Source organism: Acinonyx jubatus, chromosome A2, assembly GCF_027475565.1.
Source record: "Acinonyx jubatus isolate Ajub_Pintada_27869175 chromosome A2, VMU_Ajub_asm_v1.0, whole genome shotgun sequence".
Taxonomy (NCBI): Eukaryota; Metazoa; Chordata; class Mammalia; order Carnivora; family Felidae; genus Acinonyx; species Acinonyx jubatus.
In genome coordinates this window covers 145,529,729-145,541,847 of record NC_069383.1, presented here as the reverse complement: position 1 = coordinate 145,541,847, position 12,119 = coordinate 145,529,729, and the positions used below count along the sequence as shown (strand labels likewise).

At 41.9% G+C, this 12,119-nt stretch overlaps 2 protein-coding genes across 5 annotated transcripts in view; both read left to right on the top strand.

The window, feature by feature from the left end:
* The window catches only part of LOC106987058 (IQ domain-containing protein F3), a 62,212-nt gene extending 60,931 nt beyond the window's left edge, over positions 1-1,281 (top strand). For all 4 annotated transcript variants that reach the window (XM_053219300.1, XM_053219302.1, XM_027038855.2 and 1 more), the window contains 2 exons: positions 37-81; positions 830-1,281. In XM_053219300.1, the coding sequence (XP_053075275.1) occupies positions 37-81; positions 830-1,225 (441 nt within the window). In that variant the 3' untranslated portion in view covers positions 1,226-1,281. The remainder of the gene's footprint in view (positions 1-36; positions 82-829) is intronic.
* Positions 1,282-8,908: 7,627 nt separating this feature from the next.
* On the top strand, positions 8,909-10,498 carry LOC106987061 (IQ domain-containing protein F2). Its single transcript, XM_015085303.3, has 3 exons — positions 8,909-9,045; positions 9,222-9,302; positions 10,061-10,498. The coding sequence occupies exons 1-3, from the start codon at positions 9,028-9,030 to the stop codon at positions 10,442-10,444; spliced, it is 483 nt and encodes a 160-aa protein (XP_014940789.3). The 5' UTR covers positions 8,909-9,027; the 3' UTR covers positions 10,445-10,498.
* Positions 10,499-12,119: the final 1,621 nt, after the last annotated feature.

Below are 12,119 nucleotides of genomic sequence, written 5' to 3'. Positions count from 1 at the left end.
CCTCACTCATGCTTTCTCTCTATATTCTGATTGCAGAAGTCTGGTCCAGATAAGGATGCACTAGAGACTGAGAAGCTGAAGGTAGGTGGAGCCTAGGAGCATGAGAGAACCACAGTTCATTGACCATCTGAGCACAGAGTTCTTGAAAGTGAAGGATCCATCTCTGGTCCCACAGCTGAGAAGTCAGCTCAGTGTTGCCCTCCTGTCCCCATAAATTCCCTCCCTATTCTGAGTGAGCTATGTTAAGTATGAAGAGACAGCAGAGAGGTGAGGAATCAGGATGCAGACAGGCCACTGGAAGGTGGGGCACAGTAATGGGAACTGGAAATCCAGAGAAAGTAAAGCCTGGGTTTAGAAGGATATAGCGGTGACTGAAAGGTAGTGGAAATCAAAAGAAGTGAGGTAAAGGAAAACCCTCAAGGGGCTATGGGTTGGCATGAGGCATCAGGAGGCAGCATCATAGGCTGGAATCTGGGTTGAGATGTAGGCCATAAATGCAGAGGTTCATCCTCAGAGGACCTTTTGGTTCCTCACACTCATGGCAGGTCTTCTGGATCAGAAATTGTTTCCACAGAACCTGTGAAGATCACAGGGCAAGCATATCCCCATTTTGTAGATGAGGACACTATGATTCAGAAGATGACCAATACGTCTATGGCCACAGGTAAGGTAGAAGTAGAGGCAAAACCCCACCCAGGACTCCTGGGTCCTCAGAACCACCAGGGGAAAGGCTAGTTAAGAAAGAAGATCAGAGCTCCTTCGTGGCAGACACCAGACTTGTGGTTGTTCATAACAAATTCATGTGGAGTCCTCTGCTTTGCTTGGTTAGAGGCTTTGTCAGAAACGCCACAGAGCAAGAATCAAGGCAGCTGAGAAGATCCAGGCCTGGTGGCGTGGCACCCTGGTACGTCGCACCCTGCTGGTGGCAGCCCTCAGGGCCTGGATGATTCAGCTCTGGTGGAGAACACTTTTGTGGAGGCGGGTTCTTAAGCAGCGGCGGGACCTGTTGAAGATCTATGTAATCCAGGAGGAGGCGGCAGTCAAGCTCCAGTCCTGGGTTCGCATGTGGCAGTGCCATCGACGTTACTGCCGAATATGCAATGCTGTCTGCATCCTTCAGGCCCCAAAGAGCTATTTTGCCTTCCAGACCAGTGATATTCTACAGGCACAATATGAAGTCACTCCCAACCAGCCGGAGTTCCATATTGAAATCCTATCAGTCTAAAAGTACCAGAGGGTGGAGAACTACTCCACTGCCCCCCAATAAATGTCTGACCAGGTTTTGTGTGTCTCAGTGACTCCTACACCATGAAGACCCCAAGGCCTCCACCTTCTATGTGGGAAAAGACAGATATCTCTCCCCCCACTCCCACCCTTTAGTGCTGACTGACAGTGGCCATATGCCACTGGCTCTATCCAAATCAGAAACTGCTACCTGAAGCTGTTCTCACACATCAAGAGCCAAGTGTACCATTCCATAGCCCTGGCACCATTATCTCCTGATCTTGCAATTGGGAGCAGTTAGGCTTTATATTCCCAAAGACTCCAGGCACCTCTTCTTATGAGAGTTGCCTTTGAATCCATGCTCTTAGCCTGCCATCATGAGCCAGCTGGGGCTTGCACCCATTGGCAGTCTATTTGGCAAGCCCCTAGACAGAAGTCAGACACTTTGCAGGCTCTTGAGAGCAGTACAGCCCATAGAATGCACAGGAGGCTGACCTTAGTGGTGACTAGGCACAAGGTTTTTCAAGTTTTGTGCTAATTTGGATGCTGTTTTCTTTGGGAAATAGCAGGTATCATGATCTTAAGGAACCTCAGCTCTGCTTCCATCCTCAGGACCAGCTTCTCCAGGGTGCTGAAACACAAAATAGGGCTCCCACTGATATCACTGCCACCCTATGTGTGACACCATTCTTAGTAACTTCAGTATTAACTTAGATGATGCTCCAAGCCCCTTGCCTCTTACCTCCAGTGATTCTGACTTCCATTTTACCTGAATCACCCACTCCTATAATTGCACCAGAGATTGTTGCTTTTCAAGCTGCCTTTAAGGAATGGCCTTAAAAAAAAAAGTGTCCAATCCATCATATACTAATTCTTTTGTAAAACAATAAAAATGAATTGTGGGAAAAAACAAGTAGAAAATGTATACAGAATATAAGGCTTACTTTTGTTAGGCTGGACACACATAAAATTTCTGTTTCAATTTGCTATACAAATTTCTAAGTGCTTAATCTCAATCTTTGTACTTAATCTCAGTGGTAGCAAATGCTCACCATACTTTGGGTGGCATTGTCCTGGTCCTTGTCATAACTGACCACAGCAATACCAATACTGATTTTAATAATCTTGGTCTCTAACTTTTGCTTTCTATGCTTTAGGGCAGAAGTCAGAAAACTATGGTTTGCAGTTGAGTGGTTGTGATTGTGACATCAATACTAAAATACTATCTGGTCCTTTACAGAAAAAGTTTGTCAACCTCTGTGTTAGAGTCGCTGATTCTTATGCATTGATCCAAATGTTTCTTCAGTCCTAATAAGGACTTCCCAAAGATTGACCTTACCAGTATTGTACTACCCTTTTCCCCAGCTCAGATTCCATTCTCTGTCAAGGATTCTCTTACAATTTTACCACTGTTGGCCCTCTCTCTCCACCTTTGTGTGAACCCGACCCTTCACCTACTTCATCCACAAGAAAAGCTGAATTTCCGTGAAGAAAAACAAATCACTATATTGCGTGGTTTGGGTTTATCTTCAAGGCCACAGATGGACAGACTTGCTTCTCAAGACACTTCTCTGTAAATTTGTTTTTTGACCTGAAGATTTCACATCACTTCCTTTTTCCTCAATGCGCTATTCTTCCTCTTTTCCTTTTGACCTCAAATGATGATATCACTACACCCTTAACTGAGAAAATGGCAGCAGACTGGACTTCCGTCTCCCTACTGTCTCATCCTCCATCTCAGCTGGCCTTTTTTACCACACTCATTGCCTTCCTTGAGTTGAAATGAATTATCTTTGCCCCATCCAATGCCACCCCTTCCACTTTGCTCTTCTGGTGCTCTTCTTTTCCTTTTGCCCACTGTCACCTCCTGCCTTTGCAATGATGTTGTTCTGTAATTTCATTTGTTTCTCTGAACTGGTTTCTTCCTTTTCACCAAATCATTTACATCAGCATAAGTATTCTCCACCATTAAAAAGTCCATTCTTGACTACCTCCTATCCAGTTCTTTGCATCTTCTTATAGAAAAACATGTTGTCACTGTTTCCTCTCTCGCTCTTCCCATTCTCTCATAAATTCACTCCAATTGGTCTTTCCTTCCCCCCAACTCCACGGAAGCTACACTGGTCAAGGGTATTGATTGAGAGAGATTGTTTACAAAAATGACCAAAATTACTGTCCTCCTTGTATCCATGCACCTTTGCAATGTGACTTTGTAGCTCTATCAATAACAGACAGAGGCTACTTAACCTCCTCTTGTATCTAGGCCTCCCTGTGACTTTCTTTAGCCAACAGTATGCAGTAAAAGTGATATTGTGCCGGTTGCAAGCCTAGACTTTAAGAGGTCTTAAACAACCATCTCCCATGCGAACAAGGAGATTACCACTGTTGCATGAGACAACATATGGGACAGAGATGAGCTGTCTCTGATGAGGCCATCTTACATCACCAGCTGCCATCACACCTACCAACGGACCACATATTTTTAGCGAACCCAGTTGAGAACAGAAAAATCACCCAGATGATCCTAGCTCAAATTGTCACTCCACAGACCTGTGAGTTCTATAAATGGTTGTTGTTTTGAGTCTCTATGTTTTGGTGGTTGGTTGAACAACAAAAACTAACACCATCTAAAATCACCAACTAACTTGCTTACATGAAAATGGTGAATCCTCTGCTCTCTGCCTTCTCTCTGCATCAGACTACAAGTTGACAACTCTCTCTTACTTGAAACGCTCTGTTTGGCTTCAGGAACATCACACTCTCCTGCTTTTTCTTCACTGGCTGCTTTTTCTTAATCTTATCAATGGCTTCTTCATTGATGAGCCTCTAACCTATGAGGGGCTCAATCATAAAAGTTCTTTTAGTCCCTCTTAATGTGTACTCCCAGATAACATCACCGACATGGTCTTAGCTATCTGCTATATTCTGATGCCATTCAAATCTACATCACCATCCCTGATAGCTCCTCTGAATTCCATACCCAACGTATGACTTCCCACTTAATGTCTTGCTTTGACGTCTAATAGGTTTTTTCAAACATAATGTGGCAGACAGGACCCCCACACTTCATGATTTTATCCAAAATTGCTTCTCCTTGTGCCTTGACCATTCACCACATCTGTTTGATTCAAATTCTCTTCTGAACCCTCCCTTTTACTTATCTCTATCCATCCCCATTCACATCAGTCCATCAGCAAATGCAGTCAGCTGCAGCTGTGCAATATAGTAATATCTACAATACAGTAGATAGTAGGATTGGAGAAACTGGATCTTATGTAGATTGCTCTTAGGAATGTAAAATGGGGTAGCTGATGTGAAAATAGTTTGATGATCTCTCAAAAGTTAGGTGTAGAGTTACCATAAGACCCAGCAATTCCACTCTTAGGTATATATCCAAGAAAATTGAAAACACAAAAGCTTCCACAAAAATTTCATAGTAGAATAATAGCCAGAAAAGTGGATGCAACCCAAATGACTATTCAAACTGTGGTACATCCATACAATGCACCACTACTCAGCAGTAAAAAGGAACAAACTACGGATACATGGAACAATTTATATGGGTCTCAAACTAACCAATTCAGGGTAAACCCCCTCTGTCTTTGTCCTCTACATCCAGAAAGCCATAATCCTCTGCCTTAATCATTCGAAGCCAGGTATTAGACATCTATATAGCTTAGGAACCACAGAAATGACTCAAACCAGGCAATCTTAACCTGTTTACCCTATCCTTCCTTGCCTTTCCCACTCTGACAGAGGCCATGGGAGAAGTTCTTTTCTTACTCCTGCTTTCTGCCACCTGACTAAAACCTGATGCTTCCCTGTGATCCTGTGTGACATGCAGTAAATTTGAGTAGAACCTGTACAAAAGACCCTGACAAGCCAAAGCAGCCACGAGAAAGAACAAAGCTGGAGCATCACACTCCCTGATTTCAAACTATATTACAAATCTATAGTAATTAAAACAGTATGGTATGGACATTAAAAAAAGACACAAAGGTCAATGTACCATATAGAGGTCTCAGAAATAAACTCATATACTAATGGTCAATTAATTTACAACAAAGGAGTCAAGCATAAACAATGTGGAAAGGACAGTCTCTTCAATAAATAATGTTGGGAAAATTAGACAACCACATGCAAAAGAATGAAACTGGCCCATTATCTACATATTATGCACAAAAATTAACTCAAAGTGTATTAAAGACTTGAATGTAAAACCTGAAACTATAAAACTCCTAGAAGAAAACATTGGTGGTAATCTCCTTGACATTGGTCTTAATGATGATTTTTAAAAATCTGACACCAAAAGCAAAAGCAACACAAGCAAAAATGAACAAGTGAGATTACATAAAACTAAAAAGGCTTCTGCACAGCAAAGGAAAGCATCAACAAAATGAAAAGGCAACCTACTGAATAGAAGAAAATAGTTGCAAGTCATATATCTGATAAGGGGATAATATTCAAAATATACAAAGTACACATATAACTCAATAGCAAAAAAATCAAACAATCCAATTTAAAAATGGGCCAGTCTGGGTGCATGGATGACTCAGTCATTAAGCATCTGACTTTGGCTCAGGTCATGATCTCACGGTTCATGTGTTCGAATCCCACATCAGGTGAGCTTGCGCTCCACTTCAGATGAGCACAAGCCCTGCTTGGGGTGAGCTCAAACCTCAGTGGGTAAACACGAGCCCCACTTCGGGTGAGCCTGCTTCTCTTTCTCTCTCCCTCTCTCTCTTTGTCCCTTCTGGGATTCTCTCTCTCTCTCTCTCTCTCTCTCTCTCTCTCTGCCCCTTGCTCACTTGCGCCCTCTCTCTCTCAAAAAAAATAATCAATTAATTAATTAATTATAATAAAAATGGGTAGATCTAAGACATTTTTTCAAAAAAAACACACAGTTAGCCAACAGGTATGTGAAAATATGTTCAACATCACTAGTCATCAGGGAAATGCAAATCAAAACCACAATGAGATATAACCTCACACCTGTTAGAATGGCTATGATTTTTTTTAAAAAAGATAAGAAATAACAAGTTGATGACAGCACACCTGAGTGACTCAGTCGCTTAAGTGGCCAACTTCTGCTCAGGTCCATGATCTTGCAGTTCGTGGGTTCCAGCCCCACGTTAAGCTCTGTGCTGGCAGCTCAAAGCCTGGAGCCTGCTTCAGATTCTGTGTCTTCCTCTCACTCTCTGAACCTCCCTCGCTCATGCTCTGTCTCTCTCTGTCTCTCAAAAAAAATGAATAAACATTAAAAAATAAAAAAAAACAAGTTGATCAGGATGTGGAGAAAAGGGAACCCTCGTGCACTGTTGTGACAGGTAAATTGGTGCTGAAACTATGGAAAACAGTAAAAATAGAACTACCATACGATCTAGCAATTCCACTTCTGGGTATTTATGTGAACAAAACAAAAAAACTAATTTGAAAAGATAACCTGCACCCCCATGTTCATTGCAGCAATAGTCAAGATATGGAAACAACCTAAGTGTCCATCGATGGATGAATGGATAAAGAAATTGTGGTTTGTACATACGATGGAATGTTACCCATTTTATGGAATACCCATAAAAAATAATGAAATTTTGCTATTTATGATACCATGGATGAAACTCAAGGGCATTTTACTAAGTGAAATAAGCCAGACAAAGACAAATACCATATGGTTTCTCTTATATGAAATCTAAAAAAACCCAAAAACTGGAAACAACAAAACGAACTCATAGATACAGAGAACAGATTGGTGGTTGTAAAAGGCAGTTTTGTTTTTGTTTTTTTTTTTAAGTTTCTTTATTTTGAGAGAGAGAATGGGACAGAGGCAGAGAAAGAAGGAAAGAGAGAATCCCAAGCAGGCTCCACACTGTCAGAGCAGAGCCTGATGTGGGGCTTGATCCCATGAACCAAGAGAACCTGAGCCAAAGTCAAGAGCCTAATGCTCAACTGACTAAGCTACCCAGGTGCATCTGTTTTGCTTTCAGCAAAAAACCAAAAACCTTACCATATGACCTAGCAATTCCACTTCTAGGTATATATCCAAGAGAATTGAAAATGTATGAGCATTGTATATGCTCATACAAAAACTTGCACATCAATACTTACAGGTATATTATTCATAATACTAAAAAAGTAGAAACAACTCAAATGCCAATTAACTGATGAGTGGATTAAAAATGTAGTATATACATGCAATGGAATATTATTTAGCCATAGAAAATAAGGACATACTGACATGCTACAAACATGAGTGGACCCTGAAAACATTGTACTAAGCAAAAGAAGCCAGACACAAAAAGCCATTTATTGTGTGATTCAAACCATATGAAATATCCAGAATAGGCAAATCTATAAAGACATAAAGAAGTTCAGTGGTTACCAGAGGTTGGGGTAGGGAAGAATGGAGATTAACTGCTAATGGGTATGGGGCTTATTTGGAGGCTTATGAAAATGTTCTAGAATCAGATAGTGGTGATAGTTGCACAACTTTGTGAATATGCTTAAAAACTACTGGATTGTACAGTTTTAAATAGTGAGCTTTGTAGAATGTAAATTATATCAAAAGAGAGAGAGAGAGAGAGAGAGAGAGAGAGAGAGACCTTTACAGGAGCTCCTGGCCAGCTCAATTGGTGGAGCATGAGATTCTTGATCTCAGGGTTGTGAGTTCTCAAGTCCCACATTGAGTATAGACATCACTTAAAATCTTAAAAAGACCTTTACAGAAAAATTTTTAAAAACTTTACAGAAATATATAGAAGAATTATTTTTTGAAAGACGTAAAAGAATTCTTGTCAAAGGAAGGGATAGTCCATGGTCTTAGAAGGAGTATCAGAAGATAGCTTTTATTCCCCCTAAAAAAAAAAAAATCCTAGCAGGATTTTTTTAGGGGATTGACACTATGAAATGCTTGATGGAAACTTCTATCTTCTGTCTTCTGCCTTGAATAGTTTGTCACATTGGAAATATCTGAATTTGTAAGTTTGGTTTAAAGTTTGTGTATGAATCTACCTGGTCTTGATGCCTTATTTATGGTGGATCTTCAGTAACCTTCTCAATTTATCAAGTTTTACATATTTTCTCCAATTAATTTTCGTAATTTACATTTTGTTAGGAAAGCATTTCCTCTTACTTTCCAAATTTGTTATGATGACATTCTCTTACATTTATTTAATTCTCTTTGTGATTATTTTGCCTTTCTCATTCCATTTTTGTTCTCTTTCTCCCTCACTCAGGTTCATGGAGTGTTTATCTTTAATATTGGTGCTTTCAAAAATACCACATTTTCATTTACTTTCTACCACCTATTTTTGTTTTCTATTTAATTTAAATTTTTACCCTTATTTTACTGCTTTTTAGATTCATCTGTTCTTTCTCTTTCTGGTTTCCTGTGGTGTATTGAGGTACTGAAACCTGAGTCAAGGGGAGACAGGAAATGCTACGTCTCAGAAGACACTAGAGAGCTCCACAGAGATACACTGCCATGGTCCTTCCTGCTCCCCTGTGTGACTGAAAATGAGGGATGTGGGCGGGCCTCACTGGAGGACCCCGGGTATCAAATGGCCCTCACGCACACTATCTTTCCACTCTGAGCTCTGGTACATCTCTGACAGGAGGGAAGTAGACAGGTAAGGTAGTACAAGTTCCCATGGAGCTTGTTTCTGAGGAAGACTCAACTCTGTGGCAGATGTCTTAATCCTGATGTCATAATGCAGTTGGGAACTCATAACTGTCCCCCTCATTTTATTCATGCCAGACTTTGGGAAGTAGAGAAATCAAGGCTAATGAACCATCTAGAGATAAGCCATGGGGCTCAGATTTTGTGTAAGAGACATGGCCAGATTTACTAGGCAAACTAGGAGTGGGTGGGAATCACCCAGGACTTCACAGGTCTTGGGAAAAGAAGGGATACTGAAGCAGGGGGTATCTTTGTACAGAGCCATAGAGAGAAACAGCAGTCTTAACTCATCCATTCATTTCCGATTCAATTCTGATGACAGACTCACGGCAATTTAATTGTACTTGTAATTGAAGATGTTGAAAGAACCGAATGGAAGAAGACGGAGAAGCAGAAACTCGAGGTGAGTAAAATTTCCATGTAGTTAAGAGATATCCAGAACATTTATATTTGTGTCATAAGGGTGTGGAATTGTGCTCCTTATGGATCCTGAGTCTAAAATAATCAAGAGTCAGCTCAATATTGGCCCATTTTTCCTCCACTCCCTTCTCAGCATGGGCTCTCTGGGTATCAGTCTGACTGTGACATGAAGAGTGAATGGGGAGAATGAAAGCCATCAAGAAATGAATGGGGCTGGGAGGTGATAATGTGAGGACTCTGAATTAGAGAGTACAGTGTTCAAAATATGGGAAGGCTGGAATAGAAAGTGGGTTGAGGGTGCTGAAAACCAATCAGAGTACTGAAATACATTGTGGCAGAGGGAAATCAGCCAATGATGGTTTGGGACTAGAATTAGCAGAGAATACCAGACAAAGGCATTATGAGGCCAAACCTCCAAAACCCAATAAGCATTGAAGATGTGGACCATGACTAACAAAGTCCCTCACATCCCTAATGCACCCTTCTAGCTGCTAATGGTTTTCCCCTTGATCTATACACCTGTGAGATAGTAGGGTGCTGTGACTCTGAGGGCAGAGTGATGTGCCCACAGTGGCAAAGAAGGGCTCACTATCCAGGTCTTCTGGCTCTTAGGCAGTGTCCTGCCAACTCCCCAACTCTCCAAAAAATGGTAACTGTTAAGAGAATCCAGGCCCCTTCCAGGAAGATCTTGGAAGTTGATGGCAGGAAGTTCCCTGAGTGGTCTCTCTTATCTCCACTTAGAAAACTTTAAAAAAACAAACAAAAGCAGCTACAGAGATCCAGGCCTGGTGGCGTGGCACCCTGGTACGCCGGACATTGCTGCACGCAGCCCTCAGGGCCTGTATCATTCAGCGCTGGTGGAGGCTGACCTTGGATAGCCTGCTGCAGAAGAAGCGAAGGCAAGCCCTGGTCACCTATGCAAATACAGTGAGGGCCGTGGTCAAGATCCAGTCCTTGGTCCGTATGTGGCGTATCCACTGGCGATACCGTCAGGTGCTCAATGCCATCTATGTCATTCAGTGCCACTGGCAATGCCACAACTGCCATACCTGTGCTCTTCTCCGGGGCCACTGTGTAGTCACAGCCACTCACCTACAGTTCCACATTGAGATCATCAACCCCTAAAGGTTGGCAAGAAGGGGCACTGTGTCTCCTGTCCCCATTAAAAGTTTAACCTGGTCTGGTATGTCTCATGTTCTCCTCCAGCTAATGGAAATGTTGGGTCTTAGGCCATGCTGCCTCCTTTTCTTCCTGGGAAAGAACTTCAGTAAGGTTTTCCCCTTGTGCCCATGGACCCTATTTTGGACTGACAATGACCATATGCTGTTTACTCAGTTGTTGAAACAGAAACTGAGGTCCTTGTCTATCCTGATATATGACAGAGCCAGAAGTCTCAGTTCCCATTCCCAGTACCCTTCCTTTCTTCCCCCCTGGGGATCTGAAATATAGGTGGGCTGCATCTCACTGAAGACCCTGAGCATCTCTGCACATGAGAAGAGACTCTGAGACTCTTCTCTGTCAGCCTGGGGTCAGGGGTTAACTGGGGTCTGGGTTACCTCAGACAAGGTATCTTTGACAAGCACCTAGAGAAAATGCCAACATTTGTCTGACTACTAGAAGCAGTGCAATGCAGCCTCAGGTGAAGACAGGAGGCTGGCCTTAGTGATAGGTGCAGCTAGGCATGTTGATGAGCAGCTGAGGGGGACTAACAGAGAATATGAGTTCATGGTACTCCAACTCTGTCTCCACAGCATCCTTACCCAAACTCCTCTCCTTAAGGGCTGTAGCAAACAGGGCTCTCTCTGATATTATCCGATCCCTACTCTTATCTCCACTCTCGGTGATTTTATCATTAGTCAGATTGTCCTATCAATCTCCTTGCTCTAATAAACCATTTTTGCTCCCTTCCTCAGCCACTCACTCCCATAGTCATACTAAAGCAGTGTGATTCAATGGAACTTTCTGTGATGATAGAAATGAACTGGATCTGTGCTATCCAACGTAGTAGCCACAAGCTACATATGGTTGCGAAGTACTTGAAGTGTGCCTGATGCAGCTAAAGAATTGAATCTTTGATTTTATTTTATTTAAATTAATTTAGGTTTAAATGGGCACATGTGAATAGTGGCTATTCTATTGGACGGTGTGACTGTAGACCTCACCAGTACAAATAATTGTTCTATTACCCAAATGGCTTTTTCTAGTGTTGCATTTTCTGATTACTTTATTCTTTCTTTCCAGTTCATCTTTCAAATACCCCCAATAGACTCTTTCTTCAGATATGATAAAGTCTTCCAATCTATTGACCCTACCTTTTTATTTTTTACAGCCATCACCCCTGACATGTCCTTGCATCTTTCTTTACCCAGTTCAGATTCTGCGGTTATTATTGTAATCTCTGCTCTGCACAACTTGACTTCTCTTAGCCCTCTCTCTGCAAGCATGTGTGGGGTGAACTCAACCATCTACCTGCTCTGTGCCTGCAGAACAGCGAGCATGGCTGGAACAAAACAAACAATCCTGAGGCATGATCTATCTCAGTTAATATTCATAACTGTAGATGTCTACTGGACAAATTTCCCAAAAAAGTTCTCTGCTATGCTTGCATTTCCATGTTCTGTGTTGAAAATCCATATCACCTCCTCTCCAAATGTCCAGTTCTACATCTTCTCCCCTTGAACTGGATGATGGTATATGTCACCACACACTCAACTGAAGAAATGGGAGCAGACTGGACCCCCATCTTCCTACCACCACATTCTCCCTTTTCCTTCCCTCTAAATACAAACTAAATACTGTG

Excerpts from the sequence above, each read along its gene's own strand:
- LOC106987061 (XM_015085303.3), top strand. Across the intron at positions 9,303-10,060 it reads CGGAGAAGCAGAAACTCGAG|AAAACTTTAAAAAAACAAAC; the intron begins GTGAGTAAAATT and ends ATCTCCACTTAG.